This window comes from Hypanus sabinus, chromosome 7, assembly GCF_030144855.1.
Source record: "Hypanus sabinus isolate sHypSab1 chromosome 7, sHypSab1.hap1, whole genome shotgun sequence".
NCBI classification, from domain to species: Eukaryota; Metazoa; Chordata; class Chondrichthyes; order Myliobatiformes; family Dasyatidae; genus Hypanus; species Hypanus sabinus.
Genome location: NC_082712.1, coordinates 36860743 through 36879104, shown reverse-complemented (window position 1 = coordinate 36879104; position 18362 = coordinate 36860743). Strand labels below are relative to the sequence as shown.

At 40.7% G+C, this 18362-nt stretch overlaps 1 protein-coding gene across 8 annotated transcripts in view; it reads left to right on the top strand.

Moving 5' to 3' along the window:
* Positions 1–18362, top strand: part of pde8b (phosphodiesterase 8B) — a 268785-nt gene that overhangs the window by 59419 nt on the left and 191004 nt on the right. For 2 of the 8 annotated variants that reach the window (XM_059974492.1, XM_059974487.1), the window contains exon 1: positions 17065–18319. The exons of 2 other annotated variants lie outside the window; for them this stretch is intronic. In XM_059974492.1, coding sequence (XP_059830475.1) covers positions 18050–18319 — 270 coding nt within the window. In that variant the 5' untranslated portion in view covers positions 17065–18049. Of the gene's footprint in view, positions 1–17060; positions 18320–18362 lie in introns of those variants that run through there. 4 more of the 8 variants (XM_059974489.1, XM_059974485.1, XM_059974486.1 and 1 more) reach the window with 4 other exon arrangements.

Here is an 18362-nt window from a genome sequence, read left to right as displayed (position 1 = left end):
AGGTCTGCGGGGGGAGGTCATTGCTCTAGAAGAAATAGATCCATACGTTACACTTCCTCCCCCTTTAGATTAATGCAACATAAAACTATATATGTGCAAAACATTCAGTTTCCCTTTTCGTGAACCCATATTCCAAGTAAACATGCCTTCACAATAACAGGCCATAACTAACTTCACAGTCCTAATGATTCAGTCTTTTGGGTGGCGCTCTGTTTCTTTCAGGATAGCTCTGGACCTGTGGAGTGGCATCGGATTTGGCAGGTGTCTTGTCTAAGATAATGTTCTTGTTTTCTGGTGTCACATTGCTGTCAGTGACATGATCATCACTGAGGGGCAAGTCTGGTGACTGTCATGCATCCATCTTGTTAGATGCAGTCAACTTGGGTGTGTTCTATGGTTGAGCATCCAGTATCTGTTCCACATGGCGTCTCCATGTCTGATCTCCAACATCCACTGTGTACATCAGTGGTCCAGAACTTGTAGCTATTCTACTGTGCATCCATTTGTCTTCTTGGTTATGACACACTAGATCTTCCTGTCCTATTTTGAAGTTCCTAGCTGCTTCAATTGGCAATTGGCTGAAATGTTTATTCTGTACTTTGCTCTGTAGATCTTGTTTCTGGATGCCTATGCAAGGTCCCAGATTCCTGTTCATGAACAGCATTGCAGGTGTTTGATTTGTCATCACATGGACAGAGTTCCGATAAACAAAAAGGAAGTTGTCCACCTTATGCTGAGAGAAATGTCCTTCTTGTCCATTGCTTTGATGGACTTCTTGAAGGTTTAGATAAGCCTTTCAGCTAACCCATTTGTTGCTGACTTGAAATGTCTGATGCCATTTTTCTTCATGAACAGTGGGAATTCTTCTGACATGTATTGTGGTCCGTTGTCACTCACAGTTGATTCTGGTAACCCATTTCTGGTGAAGATGGCCCTCAGAGCAGAGACGGTCTTTGCTGAGGTGGTTGATTTCATTGATATAACCTTCATTGGCATCAATCAGGAATATGAAGTCCATGAATGGCCCAGCAGAATCAATATGTACTTGGTGTCATGGTAATGACAACTGCTCCTACAGGTGTAATGGTGCCTGTAGAAGTGCATTTTGAAATTTATGGCATCCCAAGCTGCTTTTGGCCAATTATTTGATCTGTTTATCTATTCCCTTCTCAGACACCACCTAATTAGCAGAAAGTAGCTGTGACAACCTTCAGTTACTGCTACCATTTGGGCTGCAGTTGCCTGTTGATGTCACATTGAGCTTTGGTTGTCAGTCTAGTTGGATTTTTCTCGACCATTCACATCTGAAAAGTGCTGGCCCTTCACTTTTCGGTACAAAAACCTCTAACTGTTGTGTTTGGCCTCCACATGATGCATTTACTTTCAGTTTGCCTTTGGGAGATACTTTTTCACCTGTGTAAGTCTTTAGCATCACTGAGGTATTCTCTAATGGTATCTTAGAAAACAGTCTGTTGTAGTCAGCCTCTGGAATTGTGGACAACACTGACCCTGTATCCAGCTCCATTTTCAGTTTTACAGCAGATCCAGAAGATTTTGTGATCTGCTTCATTTATACCTTGAAGTTCTAGGCATGACAACTCACCTTTGTCATACTCTATGCTGTCTTATTATGTTTTACATTTGATAACTTCATGCTTTTTCTTAGTTTTATGTTTTGATACTTTTCATACAACTGTGCTATTTGTCTATCTTGCACACTCTCTATGCGACCCTGTCTGTGACATTTTCTGCAGATTTTTCCTTTGAACCAAAAGTCATTTGCATCATGGAAGGATTTGCCACATCATATTTTTGGACCTGCACTATTCAGGGATATTTTGTGCATTTCACATACAAACCACCTTTTCTGTAACACACACAAAATGCTGGTGGAATGCAGCTGGCCAGACAGCATCTATAGGAAGAAGCACTGTTGAAATTTAGAGCCGAGACCCTTCATCAACTTTTCAATCATATTTTTTTTCTGCCAGCCTCTCCTTTTCTGTAGTTCTGCTGCACTCTCTAACAATATTGCAATGGTCAATGTCCACTCTAAGGTGAAGTCTCTTTCGGATAATAGCTTCTTTTGAGTGCTTTGACTATACATGCCACATATGAACCTGTCCTCTATTGCATCAGAAAGTCCATCTCTAAAGTCACAGTACAGGGAAAGTTTGCACAGTTCTGTAATGTATTCAGAAATGCTTTCATCTTTTGATTGGTTCCTTTTGTAAAATCTAAATCTCTCAGCTATTACCTGCAGATTAGAGCTCAAATGATGTTGTAAAATTAGAAACATAGAAAACCTACAGCACAATACAGGACCTTCAACCCTCAGTGCTGTGTCAAACATGTACTTACTGTAAAAATTACCTAAAAAAAAAAGCCCCCATTGTATTCGCCTCCACCACTGTCGCCAGCAGCCTATTTCATGCACTCACCACTCTCTATATAAAAAGACTTACCCCTGACGTCTCCTCTGTACCTACTTCCAAGCATCTTAAAGCTGTGCTGTTTTGTGTTAGCTATTTCAGCCCTGGGAAAAAGCCTCTGACTATCCACATGATATCAATGTCTCTCATCATCTTACACACCTCTATCAGGTCACCTCTCATCCTCCATCGTTCCAAGGAGAAAAGGCCAAGTTCACTCAACCTATTCTCATAAGTCATGCTCCCCAATCCAGGCAACATCCTTGTAAATCTCCTCTACACCCTTTCTATGGTTTTCACATCCTTCCTGTAGTGAGGTGACCAGAACTGAGCACAGTGGGGTCTGACCAGGGTCTTATATACCTGTAGCATTACCTCTCGGCTCTTGAACTCAATCCCACAGTTGATGAGTCACCTTATGCCTTCTTAACCACACAGTCAACCTGCGCAGCAGCTTTGAATGTTGTATGGACTTGGGCCCCAAGCTTCCTCCACACTGCCAAGAGTCTTACCGTTAATACTATATTCTGCCATCATATTTGACCAACCAAAATGAATCACCTCGCACTTATCTGGGTTGAACTCCATCTGCCACTTCTCAGCCCAGTTTTGGATCCCATCGATGTCCCGCTGTAACCTCAGAAAGCCCCCCACACTATCCACAACACCTCCAACCTTTGTGTCATCAGCAAATTTACTAACCTATCCCTCCCCTTCCTCATCCAGGTCATTTATAAAAATCACGAAGGGAAGGGGTCCCAGAACAGATCCCTGAGGCACACCACTGGTCACTGACCTCCATGCAGAATATGACCCGTCTCCAACCACTCTTTGCCTTTTGTGGACAAACCAATTCTGAATCCACAAAGCAACATCCCCTTTGATCCCATGCCTCCTTACTTTCTCAATAAGCCTTGCATGGGGTACCTTATCAAATGTCTTGCTGAAATCCATATACACTACATCTACTACTCTTCCTTCATCAATGTGTTTAGTCACATCCTCAAAAAATTCAACCAGGCTGGGAAGGCACGACCTGCCTTGACAAAGCTGTGCTGACTACGTTAAATTGTTACAATTTTGTCAAACATCTTGCTCGCTGGCTTTTCAGGGGTTACTAAGTTGCATAGGAACTAAGAAGTGTAGGGGCTTCCTTTTGCTAAGATGTATGACTCCTAGCTTTTATTAGTGCTATCAAGTTCATCAACTTTTCCGACTGAAGCCACCCCGTGTTATTTTCACTTTAAATTCAATGTGTCTTTCACCGTTACTGTGCACTGTACTCACACTTTCGTTAGCATTCGTGTGATGACTTTCTCATTCTGTTTAACTCTCACTGTTTCATCCCATAACTGTCAGTATAGTTCATGATATTTTCTGATATACAAGCTCATACTTGTCGCCAATTGGCTGTCTGTGCACAACTACATATCAATTGAATAAAAGCACACACACAAGAGATGGCTTTAACTGGTGTATTCACATTGCAGCAAGAGAGGGAGTACAATGAGCATGTGTAGACAACAGTGTATGCACAAACAAGAGATTGGGAGGGTGGGATTCAATGCTGTTAAAGAAATCAATCCAGTTTGGCATGGACTAGAGGGGCCAAAGGGCCTGTTTCTGTACCGTACACCTCTATAACTGACTCCTTGACACTTAAGTTCACCAATGATATGACAATGGTTGGCCCCCCTTGCTGGGGTCTCCCTTCCCCCTGTGTGCAACGTTTACTGGGAGCGTTGCAGATGAAGGGCGCGAATCATTGTTGAGGATCCCTACCACCCATCCCACAATCTCTTTGACCCATTACCGCCAGGAAGGAGAAACAGAAGTATCACGACCAGGACTGCCAGACTGGGTAACAACCTCTTCCCTCAGATTGTGATACTAATGAATACCCTGTCACTAACAAGGTCTCATCACCAGGTCAACATGCTGTTTGCTGTATACTATACTGTTTACCTCTGCATACTTTTAATTACATTTTATTGTTTATAGTAATATTTTGGTTTATGTGCTGTGTGTGTTACATGTTTGTGGGTGTACTATGGTCTAAAGAACATTTTGTTTGGTTCTCTGTGTAGTCAGGTGATATTAAACTCCAACTTGACCATCCACTCGAAGGACTTCATGATGGTAGATGTCAGAGCCACTGGATGATAGTTGTTAAGGCAAGTTATCTAGTTTTTCTTGGGTACCGGTAGGACAGTGGTTTTCTAAAGCAGGAGGAAACCACAGCCTGAAGCAGGGAGAGGTTAAAAATGTCTTCACATACCCTCACACAGGATCTAAGGACACGGATGTAGGTGTTTTATTGAATGAAACACAAAATTAGTCGGTAGTGCAATGAGTCGTTAAGAAGGCAAATGGTATTTTGTCCTTTACTCTGAAGGGGTTGGTGTTTAAAAATATTTTGTTAAAGTGGTACAGGTTGTTTTGGCTGCATTAGGAAAAGTGTGCACAGGCTTAGTCCCCTTACCTTTTATTAACAAAAGGATATAGTGTTATTGGAGGCAGTCCAAAAGAGATGCACTAAAGTGCTTCTTCAGAGGGGAGGATTTTCATATCAGCAGGTCTTCATCTGTACTCCTTGGAGTTTAGAAGAAATATGCGTGCCCTTGTGCAAATACTGTATGTAAAGTTCTGAAGAAGGTTGACAGGGAAGGTTTCATGAGTGGGACAGTCATGAATAAGGGGATTTTGCTAGGAAAAAAAGGATTTGTCATTTAAAACTGAGTTGCATGGAAATTTCTCTAGGGTCATGACTCTGGGAGTTTCTGCTCCTGGGCATTGTGGATACCAGTTTATAAGATGGTGAAAGACAAATATTTAAAAGATTGAGGGTTGTGTCGAACTGGCAGAGAAGACTAGCTGAGGCCAGCATTGATCAACCCTGATCATATTGAATGGTAGGGGTAGGCTCAAGGGACCTGGTGGCCTGCTCCTGTCGGTGTTCCTTTTTGTGGATGGAACTGGAGTAGAGACCCTCTATGTCATGAGATGCTGCTTTCAGATAGAACGTGGATATGTAACACAGTGTTAGCTGATATCTAAAATAGCAAACTGCCGGACTGGAGAGACTGTGTTTGTTAACCGAGCCCCTGAAAATCAAATAACAAAGAATGCAAGTAACTTTCTCCTGAAGAACCAAACAAACTTTCATAAAACCAGCTACTGGTACAAGACATACATTTCCATGAGGGGACTAGGAGGAACTATTCCTGGAAATGGAATAGGGTTAGGCAAAAATGAGATGTTTTCTTGGTGTAAGTAGGGAGAAGCTGTTTTCATTGGCAAGAGAGAAAGTAACCAATGGATAACTACTTAAGACAATTTTTAAAAAGATTGAGTCAGCAGATTATTTTTAAACCACTGCCTAAAAAGTTGATGGAAGCAAATTCAGTTTTTCACTAGGAAAAAAAATGAATATGTGCTGGAAAGATGCAGTTTGGCAGCTATGTGAAAAGGGTAGAGAATGAAAACTAATCAGCCAGCCCTTTTCAGAGTAAACTGCAAGGCTTCTTCATGCTACAGACAAAACTGGCCACCTTTTATGAGATCTGCTGCAGAGCTCCTTGGGTATCTAAGCATTTTGGAACCATAATATGTTTTTATATTTTAAATAAAGCTCTATTTTAAAGTTCATTGGAGAATCTATATTATTAGAAACATGATTAACAATAAAATGAAAACACAAAATGCTGTAGACATCAGGTCAGGTAGCATCTGTGGGGGCAGAAAAAGAGTTAGTTTCAACCCAAAGGTCTTTCATAAATGCTGAAGGTTAGGTTGCAGTTGAATAATTTACAATTTGTATGCTCTGACCGTAGATGTACTCTCACAGTGGGTCAATTTCATCACGTAGAATGAATATTGGGGCTGACTTCAGAGGTTAGAAAATCTATTAGCAAAACCTATTTAGAGGCATAATAAATGAAAATAAAAGTTTGTACTAATTTAGCAATGGACTAGCTGGAGGATAAAGAAAACAGGCTCATGGGCGACCAGGAAAGACAAATTGCTTGATAATAAAAGTATTTCAGAAATTGGAGAGATAATATATGAGCCTGTTTGAGAGTGAGGAAAGGAGAAATTGATAGAAAGTAATGAATGTTGTGTAAATTCCACACAGAATAGTAGCAAAGAGATCTGGCTCCAACAAAAGGAACAGAGGAATCTAACAGTGAAATAAAGGCCAAGTGCTGGAGATCCAAAATAAATACAGAAAATGCTGGATTAAGGAGCTTCTAAGGAGAGTGAAAAAACAGTGTTTCTGGTCAGTGACCTTTAATCAGATCTTGCATCAATGGTAGGGAAATTACTGGCAAGATCTCCTAGGGAAAGGGTCTATTCGCTTCTGGAAAGTATGGTTCAGAAATAGTCAGCATGATTTTGTGTAGGGTACTAGAACATGGCTCATAGAAGAGTACAGCACAGGAACAGACCCTTCACTCCACAATCTTGTGCCCAAACAATTAAATTGGTAATCAAATGGTTAACTCAACTAAACCCTTCTCTCTACAGTACATCCATATTCTTCCATTTTTCCTCACATTTCTGTGCCTATCTAAACAAATCTTGCAAGGCCCTAATGTATCTGCCCCTACTTCTAGCCCAGGTAGCATATTCCAGGCACCCACCACTCTGTTTTTTTTTTCAAAATAAAACTTGCCTCTCACATCTCCTTAGAAATTACCCTCTCCCCCACCTCTCCATAAATGCATGCCCTATGATATTAAGCATTTCAATTCTGGGATGGTGGGTGGGAACTCTCACCGTATAAACCTTTATCAGATCTCCCCTCTGCTTTTGCTATCCCAGAGAGAAACACCCCAAGCCCGTCCAACCTCTTGTTATTCTGTTGCAAATACTCACTAATCCAGGCAGGATTCTGGTAAACCTCTTCTGCATCATCTCCAAAGTCTCGACATCCTTCCTGTAATTGGGCAACCAGAACTGTATGCAATACTTCTGATGTGGCCTAACTAGAGCTTTATAAATTTGCAAGGCCATATCTGGAGTATTGCATACAGTTCTGGTATTGATTTATTATTGTCACATGTGCCAAGATACAATGAAAACATTGTCTTGAAGTCTGTTCATACACATCAAATCACTGCACAGTGCATTGACGTAGAACATTAAAGAATGATTACAATGGAAGTAATGAGTGAGTCTGCAAGGAGCAGCTTACAATGGAGGTTTTAACGTACAAATTTGAGTTGTTTTTTTGAGGTGGTGAGGAAGATGAAACTGTCTACCTGGGCTTTACAAAAGCCATTGACAAGGTCCCTCATGTTAAGCTGGTCCAGAAGATTGGGAAGTCACATGGGATGCATGATGACTTGGTAGTCTGGATTCAAAAGTGGCTTAGCCATAGAGGAGTGGTGATGAGGGGTGCGGTTCTGACTGGAGATCTGTGACCAGTCATGTTCCACAGGGATCAGTGCTTGGACCTCTGTTGTCTGTAATACAAATTATTTGGATGAAAATGTAGAAGGGTTGATTATTAGGTTTGTAGACAACACAAAAATTTGCGGAGTTGTGAATAGTAAGGTTGGAGATAGATCATCTGTAAATATGGGCAGTGAAATAGCAGATGGAGGTTAATCCAGACAAACTGTGTAATATGGCAAGTCAAATGGATGCAGCAAATAGCATGGCTCTTAGAAACATTGATGTACAGAGGGGTTTAGGGGTAGAAGTCCATAGCTGAATGAAAGTGATATCACAGTAGATGGGTTGATTAAGAAGGCATATAGTATACTTGCTTTCATCGGTCAAGGCATTAAGTACAAACGTTGGCAAGTCACATTGTAGTTGTATTGTGCATTAATTAGGCCACATTTGGTGTTTTGTATACAGTTCTGACTGCCACATTCCACGAAGAATGGGGAAGGATTGGAGAAGGATCTAAGGAAAGGTTGGACAAACTTGGTTAGAGTATCCGATTCTGAAGGGTGACCTGGTAGAATTAACTATGTAATGTGCTGTAAGGTTTCACTGCTAATGTAATGGCCTCTCTGTGATGTTTCATTGCTAAGGCAAGGGTTTCTCTGCAGCAGCAATGTTTGGGTTATGACTAGAGATAATGGAGGCTTTAAAATGTGCACTATCCAATGGGGGGATGTTGTTATTTCTTGTGGGGCTGGGAGCAGAGATTTTGTGGTCTTTTGTCAGGGAGAGATGAAGAAAGAAGATGTGAATGGAGAGAGTTGGTAGACCATCGGATGGAATGGACTTGGAGCGAGGGTCTGAGGGTCGGCTACCCTCAGAGGAGGTTGATGGGGAATAAATGGATGGAACTATTAGCTCCAATGTTAGGCATTAGATTGTTTCTTGCAAATTGGCTCTTTTCTCCTTTTTTGTTTCTTTACTAACCATATAGTCAAATTAAGAATTATAAATCTCAATTGTTTAATCACCTATTGTGTACTGTTTGTTATTTCTGGTACTGATTTGTAACGGGGAGCGCATCAAGCAGCATTCACCCAAACAAGATTTCTTAAGTTTGGCCGGGCCAGGGGCTGTCTTCCCCTAGATTAAACTGCTAGTCAAACCAAGGGTTGCATATAAAATAATGAGAGGAATAGATGAGATTATGAGAGGGCAGCTGGTCAGAGTATTTTTTTCAAGGTAAAAATATCAAATGCAAGAGCATAGCTTTAAGATGAGGGGGATAAAGTTTGAAAGAGGAAGCAAAGCAATTTTATTTGTATACAAGTGGAAAGTGCCTGAAATGAGCTGCCCGGGGAAGAGGTGGTAACAGGTACGATAGCAACATTTATAAAACATTTACCCAAGCACATAAGTGAGTGAGTGGAGAGATAATGACTACATTGGTGGGGGGGGGGTGAATACAATTAGTTTAAATTAGCATCATGTTTCACACTGACTTTATGGTCAAAACACCTGTTCCTGTAATGTATTGTTCTATATTCTATGAGGTTAAACTTGTTGCTGAGTAGAGGGATGAACAACACCATGTCATATAACTGGAAAAAAGACATCAAACAGAAAAATAAGGAAGAGATTTTCTGATTTCAGTACCCTTATACTGTAAAGGTGACCCTCGCGTTACGGTTTGTGGGTAGAAGAAATTGTGGAAATGGAATAAAGTGGGGATAAAAAGTAAATGAATACATTATTTTCCAAACCTCATTTCCTGTTGAAAGTGGAAATGAGCTTTTAACTCAATCTACCTTGTCATAACCTTATACCTTATTGTCTTCCTGCACTGCACTTTCTCTATAACTGTTCTGTATTGTGTTCCTACGTTGTCCTTCTACTAACTCAACATACTGATGCAATGAAATGATTTGTATGATGGCATGCAAAATAATTTCTCATTGTGCCTTAGTACATGTGATAATAGTAAAGCAATCTCCAAATTTAGATGACAACAAGCACAAACTGCTGGAGGAACTCAGTAGGCCAAGCAGCATCTATGAAGAAGAGTACAGTCGATGTTTTAGGCTGAGATCCTTCATCAGGACTAGAGAAGAAAAGATGAATCAGAATAAAAAGTTGGGGTTGGAGAAGGAAGGAACAGATGGTGTTAGGTGAAACTGGGAGTAGAGGGGGAGGAGTGAAGTAAAGAGCTAGGAAGTTGATTGCTGAAAGAGATAGAGGACTAGAGAATGGGGCTTGACCTAATGTGGATTGGGGTACCGCTTTGCTGAGCACCTATACTCCGTGCACCAGAAAGAGTGGGATCTCCCAGTGGCCACCCATTTTAGTTCCGCTTCCCATTCCCATTCTAACCTGTCAGTCCATGGTCTCCTCTACTGTCACAATGAGGCCACAGTCAGGTTGGAGGAGCAACTCCTTATATTCCTTCTGGGTAGCCTCCAACATGATGGCATGAACATTGATTTCTCTAACTTCCGGTGATGTGCCTCGCCTTCACCATTCCCCATTCCCATTTCTCTCTCTCACCTTTTCTCCTTACCTGCCATTCACCTCCCCCTTATGCTCCTCTCCCTTTTCTTTCTTCCATGGCCATTTGTCCTCTCCTATTAGATTCCCCCCTCTCCAGCCTGCATCTCTTTCACCAGTCAACTTCCCAGCTCTTTACTTCACCCTCCTGGTTTCACCTTTCACCTTGTGTTTTGTCCTTTCCCCCTCCCCGCCTTCTTACTCTGAATCCTTGTTTTTTTTCCTCCTATCCTGATGAAGGGTTTCAGTTCCAAATGTCATCTTTTCCATTGATACGGCCTGGCTGTTGAGTTCCTGCAGCACTTTGTGTGTGGTGCTTGGATTTCCGGCATCTGCAGATTTTTCTTTTGTTTGTGATTGAACTGCAGATTTGGATGATGTGACTTTGTGCTGTGGAATGTTGGGATGTGGACTGTGGACTGCAAACTACACCCTTCTCCCCCAGTCCGACACTTAAACAGTAGTGATGGGGGAGATGGGTTCACCTGTATAGTGTAATGCTACCAGGAGTAGAGAAGTGTGAAGTGGGTATAAGCAAACCCTTGTACAGTCGGATTTGGGGTGGTGGTGATGGTGTTGCAGTTCTAGGAAACAGTCTGTATTGCAGTTCTCTTTAATGCGAAGCTGAATCATTTTTATATTCAGCACAAAAGGAGAGTTGGAAAAAGTAGACTTTGACTTTCAAATAACTTCATCAAGAGTGAATTTTATTCTGTATCTCAAATTTTGGGTAGTCGTGGAGTAACACAGCAAGGATGGGCTTCTGTTACACAAATGGCCATAATGCTGGTGTGCTTGAAGCAAAAAGAACAAATTTGAATGACTTGTCCAAAATGTCTTTCATATTTATAAAATACTACCGAGTATTTAACAGTGAACTACATTTGAATGTAGTCATTGCCTGCAGCAAGCATGAAAATATAGCCCTGATTTAAACAACTGTCTCTAGCTCACAAAACTCCCCTAAAGGCGCACCGAAAAACCAAACTTAAGGACTATATTTTTAATATGATTCTATCAATTATTTATCTTTTGCATTGGCATAATTTTGCAGGGATGTTTACTGAGAAATTAGACTCTCTGTGAGTCATCATCCCTAATTTGTTCAGCTTTGGAATCATGTCCCATTACTTTGATATTTCATTGCTTGAATTCATTGCTTGGTTTCCACAGGAACTTCTCTTGAAGGGGAAGGAATGAGCAGGGATAATTGAATATTTAATTGAGGGAATACTGATGAGTGTTTTGTAACAGAGTCATCACCATGGTGAATCATTTACTATGTTTAAGAATGCGTCCATGCTCGATATGGAAAATGCTTACATTACCAAATGTGTTTGAGTCTCTATTCGTAAACTCTCCATGGTGATGCATTTGTTGATGTAACAGCAATGACTACAGTGCAAAAATAATTCATTGACCATGGGGCATTTTCGATGTCATAAGGACATGATGCATTGTTTTACTGATGCAAGTATTTTCCTGACTAATAAGGACATTAACGACAGTCTGGTTGTTCTTGGACCATAAGACCATCAGACACAGGAGCAGAATTAGGCCATTCAACCCATCGAGTCTTCTCAGCCATTCCATCCTCGCTGATTTATTATCCCTCTCAACCACAATCTTCTGCCTTCTCCTTGTAATAATTGATGCCTCAACTACTTAAGAACCTTTCATCCTCCACTTTAAATATGCTCAATAACTTGACCTCCACAGCTGTGTGTGGTAATGAATTCCATCAAATCATCATTCTCCAGCTCAGACATTCACAACCTGGGTCCAGGGACTCTTTGGTTTATGGCATAAACAAGATTGGGAACCTCTAATCTCACAAAAGACTCTTCGTCTCTATTCCAAATTGATGTCCCTCTGTTCTGAGGCTGTGCCCTCTGCCCCTATACTTGCCCACTAAATGAAGCATACTGTGCACATCCACTCACTGTAGGCCTTTCAATATTCGATAGGCTTCAATGAGATCCTCCTTCATTCTTTTAAACTCTAGTGAGTACAGGCTCAGAACCATCAAACATTCCTCACGCACTAACCCTTTTATTCTCAGAATTGTTCTTGTGATCCTCCGCTAGACCTTCTCTAATACCAGCATGCATTTTCTTGGATAAAAAGGACCAAAACTGCTCTCAATACCCTTCATCCCTTAACCATCAGGCTTTTGAACTGGAGCCCATAATATTGCGGGAAATATTCTAGCAGGAGGCAAAGAGTGGGAATAATGGGAACCTTATCGATTGGCTGCTGGTGACTAGTGGTGTTCTACGGGGTCGTGTGTTGCAGCCAATTATTTTTGCTCATTCCTTCCCCTTCAAGAGAAGTTCCTGTGGAAACCAAGCAATGAATTCAAGCAATGAAATATTGAAGTAATGGGACTCAATTCCATTATATTATATGTCAACGGTTTGGATGACAGAATTGATGACTTTGTTGCATAGTTTGCAGACACTATAAAGATAGGTGGAGGAGCATGTAGTTCTGAGGAAGTAGGCTATAGAAGGACTTGGACAGATTAGGAGAATGGGCAAAGAAATGGCAGATAGAGTAGTTTCAGGAAGGGTATGGTGATGCACTTTGCAAAAGAAATGAAAGGCTAAATTATTTTCTAAATGGAGAGAAAATACAAAAAACAGGTGCAAAGGGACTTGGGAATCCTTGTGCAGGATTCCCTAAAGGTTAATTTGCAGGCTGAGTCTATGGTGAGGAAGGCAAATGTGATGTTAGCATATATTTCAAGAGGACTAGAATATAAAAGCAAGGATGTAATGTTGACATCTAATAAAGCACTGGTGAAGCCTCACTTGGAGTATTGTGAACAGTTTTAGCCCCTTGTCTTGGAAAGGATGCACTGACATTGGAGACGGTTCAGAGGAGGTTAACAAAAATGATTTCAGGATTGAATGGCTTATCCTATGAAGAGTGTTTGATGTCCCTGGGGCTGTATTCACTAGGATCCAGACGAATGAGGGGGTGACCTCATTGAAACCTATCGAAAGGCCTTGATAGAGTGCATGTGGAGAGAATGTTTGCTATAGTAGGAGAGTCTAAGACCAGAGGACACCTTGATAGAGTGCATGTGGAGAGAATGTTTGCTATAGTAGGAGAGTCTAAGACCAGAGGACGCAGCCTCAGAATAGAGGAGTGTCCTATTAGAATGGAGATGAGAAATTTCTTTAGCCTGAGAGTAGTGAATCTGTGGAATTTTTTGCCACAGGCAACTGTGGCGGCCAAGTCTTTCTATACATTTAAGGCAGAGGTTGATAGATTCTTGATTGGTCAAGGCATAAAGAGACATGGGGAGAAGACAGGAGATTGGGACTAAGAGGAAAATTGAATTAGCCATGATGAAATGGTGTTCCTATATCTTATGTTCTTATGATAACTTCACTCTCCCCATCACGGAACTGTTCCCGCAATCTATGGACTGACTTTCGAGGGCTCTTTATCTTAGGTTCTTGATTTTTATTGCTTATTCATTTACTATTATTATTTCTTTTATTTTTCTTGCAGTTGTCCATCCTGCTGGGGTGGTCTTTCTTTGATTCTATAGTATTTTGTTTACTTACTGTGATTACTCACAAGAAAATGAATCTCAGGGTTATTTATGGTGATAATAAGTTCACTTGGAACCATGAACTTTGAACTAATGCCTTATAAAGCCTCAGCATGACATCCTTGCTGTTATATTCTAGTCCTCTCGAAATGAGTGCTAACAATGCATTTGCCTTCCTTACCACTGACACAACCTAAAAGTTAACCTTCAGGGAATCCTGCATAAGGACTCCCAAATCCCTGTGCACCTCAGATTTTTGAATTTTTGCCCCATTTAGAAAATAGCCTGTGCCTTTATTCCTTCTAGTAAAGTGTTCTATCTGCCACTTCCTTGCCCATTCCCTTAATCTAAGTCCTTCTGTAGACTCAACACTACCTGCCTCTCCACCTATCTTCATATTGTGTGCAAACTTGGCTACAAAGCCATCAATTCCATCGTCCAGATATTTGACCTATAATGTGAAGAGAAGTGGCCCCAATACTGACCCCTGCAGAACACCACTAATCACTGACAGCCAAGGCCCCCTTTAAACCCACTCTTTGCCTCTTGCCAGTTAACCAAACTTCCATCCATGCCAGTGCCTTTCCTAAAGTACCATGGACTCTTGTTAAGCAGCCTCATGTGCGGCTTTTTGAAAATTCAAGTAAACAACATCCATTGACTCTCCTATGTCTATCCTGCTTGCTATTTCCTCAAAGAATTCCAACAGATTTTTCAGGCAACATTTTGCTTAAAGAAACCATACTTACTTTGCCCTTCTTTATCTTGTGCCTCCAAGTACCCCGAAACCTCATCATTATAAACTTCTTCTATAACAAGTACTGTTGTACAAGCTTTTCCAGAAATTTGAGTATTTCATCTTGATAGTGTTGCAGATATCTGATTAAGGAACCTCATGAAGTGTTGTGAGAACAAACCTTTCCTTGCCTTTCTGTGTTTCAAAAGAAATGGGGAGCCACCACTGACATTCAGTGCCATTATGGTAAAACCATTATTCCACAGGGATTGAAGTCTGCATGTCATGCTGTACCTTAAAGCAGGGGTTCCCAACTTTTTTAATGCCATTGATCTCTACCATTAACAAAGTGTCCATGGATCGCAGGTTGGGAACCCCTGGCTTAAAGCAGTACTGTTCCCATACATTTTGTGGTCAGTTATGGTTCCTCACTGTGTGCATGATGACAGGTTCTGAGACCTGATTTTTCAAGCTATTGTGCCTAATACAAATAATGGATACAGGCAATTGAAGTGACAGGCCCCCATGCAATTCTAATAATTTGTCAATGACATTAATTATTTGATGGGGAACTCAACAGAATCTAGAAGAAATATGATTAAATTAAATTAAACCAAGGAGCTGAAAAGACAGAACTGATTTTTGAAAACCTGACTGCATTTGCCCTCCTTACAACCACCATTTTCCATGTAGCGGCATATTTGATGGCTCTAATCAATGCTTATTAATTACACTAGTAGATTAAGTTGTTAAGGTGACAGACATACTGATGGAAATTTTGAACCCTGATCACTTTTCATGGGAAAAGAAGAAATCCTACATGTGACCTTCAGCTCATTAACAATGAAGTGTTATCTGCCAACCATGTCGGACAACAAATAACCCTAAACCAATGACTGCATGGGGTTAAAGTTCCCATTTGATTCACCACCACCTATTTTATAACATATGAGGAGCATTTGATACCCCTGTACTCACTGGAATTTAGAATTGGGGTGGGGGGGGGGGGTGATCTCATTGAAATCAGCTGAACATTGAACAGTCAAGATAGTGTTAGTTGAGAGAATGTTTCCAATTGTGGAAAAATTTAGAACCAGAGGGCACAGCCTTAGAATACAAAGATGTCCCTTTAGAACAGAGATGAGGAGGAATTTCTTTAGCCAGGGTGAATCTGTGGAAGTCTTTGCCACAGACGGCTACGGAGAAGCCAAGCCATTGGAGAAATTTAAAGTTGAGGTTGATAGAATTTTAATTAGTAAGATCAAAGCTTACAAGGAGAAGGCAGGGGAATGGGGTTGAGAGGGATAATAAACCAGTCATGATGAAGGAGCAGAGTAAACTAGATGGGCCAAATGGTCTATTTCTGCTCGTATCTTTTATGACCTTTACTGTGCTTTTCAACTATACAGGTTAAGTTGATTATATACCAGTGGGCAAAATGGCTGTGAATAGCAGATGTGGATATGCAGACTTTGGTGTTGCTTTCTAGTCTTCTTTAGATTTGGGTGTGTCTGTGACAGGTGACATTTCACACATTCATTGAAAATGGGGTGAATATTCCTTTTCGGCTCTATACCAGGAACCATAAATTTCCAATCATCTCCAAACCCTCTTTCAGTGATTCCTTCCCAATCTTGGGCTTTTACCCATTAAATTAGCCAGCAGTCAGCCATGATGGTTCAAATCCCTGATGTAGCACCTCAGGCTCTGCACAAACAGCTGCTGCCCCTGGACACCTTATTTATTTTGATTTGTGTAGCTTGATTTAATGACTAATATGATGAATAGGATTTGATTTTAGTCAGACAACTGAGGAAAAGCAGTTGAGAGGAGATTTGTCAATATTGTTTATGGGTACATCTTTAACAGTTAATTGCAGAATTTTTATTTCTGATTTATAATTTGCATAACTGATTATAATTGTTATGCATAAGAATGATTACTACCTCACTAATTTTTAATTTCTATTTTTGCACTACTGTTTAATATATATTTATATGTATTTGCTGTAATTCAGTTGTTTTACTCTGCATTTTATTATACTGCTGCTGCAAAGTCAACAGATTTCACAACAAATGCCAGTGATATTAGACCTGCTTCTGATTCTCAGTATTTTAAAATATGCACATTTATTATCATTCAATAACACACTATTACCATGTGATGTTGCATTTGTGCTTATTTCCAGAGCCGCTGTGAATTGATAACAATGTGAGACAGTTTCCCTTTAAGTTTGTCCTTTCAGACTGGAAGTGTCCCTCCTCTTCCGGTGCTCTATGACAGCTTCTTCTTGTCTGGATAACAACATGACCAGTGTGTCTGCGTTAATGTTATTCAGTAGCTCTCAAATCATTCATTTTAAATTGATCTAATTCTGAAGCAGGATTTCAGGGCATTATTCATTCAGCATTTTTGACATGATTAAGATAATTTAAACAAGGATGTATTTCACAGTATTTGGATGAATGTTAGAGTTAATCTTAATACAATTAGCTGCTTGCTATTGGCTGCTATTTTAGTCAAATACTTGTTTTAAATAAGAGTTGGCATTCAACATATACGGTAACAATCTATCCAGCTGTAATTATTTGGTTTTTTGGATTTGTATAAGAGCCGTGTCAGCATGTTACTTGGAATCTGAAGAACAGTAAGGATCGCCACAGTGTGACAGAGCAATTGAAAAGCTTGCCTGAAACAGACCTCTTTTAATAGTGGCAGGTAACGAAGGTAGAGCACCTAGATGTTGCTAACGGAAAATTGGGGTGGCCTCTGAGACAAGGTCAGAGGTCAAGGACTACACTGACGTCACAAATAGGCAAATGAATGAATTACAATTGCAGCTTCTGATGGAAGCATCATGGTGAAATAAGGAGAGCAGATGATTCTTCACATGAATCATAGGGATTTGCAAGAGACATTTTCTCCCTCTTGTGGATTATTATCACAGTCATCTCTGCTGAGAAGAAAAGCAGAAGATCAATGTGAGTGTGATTCAAAGGTTCATGGCTACCGGACGATGGTAAATTAATTTTCTGGATGATATTGCTGCAAACCACTTTAATTGGTGATCAATTAAAGGTGCATGGACAAGCCTTTAAGGCTACACAGAATTTTAATTATGTATATGTGTTATTTGTTAACAGAAGGTACAAGAGAGAATAAGTGACAGAGTGAGGCAGGAAAACGAAGTGGAGAGGAAGGCATTTGATTTTAGGGGAAAAGCCAGTCAGGCAGATTAAAGGGAAAATCTAGAATACGGACAAAATAACAACAATCAGAACAAACGATGTATCAGTAACAGAGAGAGAGGCAGATTTACTGGAAGAAGTGTGGCACAGAGAGAGTCCAGCCAACAGCTGGAGCTAAGCTAGAGTAATGGGCTGTGCTCCTAGTATCCATGTCTCTCAAAGCGGAGTGATCTACTGCAGAGACTCAGATGAATCAAACTCTCCACATCAGACCACTACCATCTCCCAAGGCACAGCAACAGTCCATGGCTTCTTCATCAAGACGGATGCTGCCGAATCGTTGCCCTCTGTGTTGGCATACCAGAGTCGTGCAACACGTACCTCTTCACGCCGAGAGAAAAAAGAGAACAGCAACTGCATTGAAGCTGAGACCCAAACCAGCCACACCAGTGTTAAGGTAACATACCTCGTTTACTGCATTTAGTTCTGTATGTTCCTTA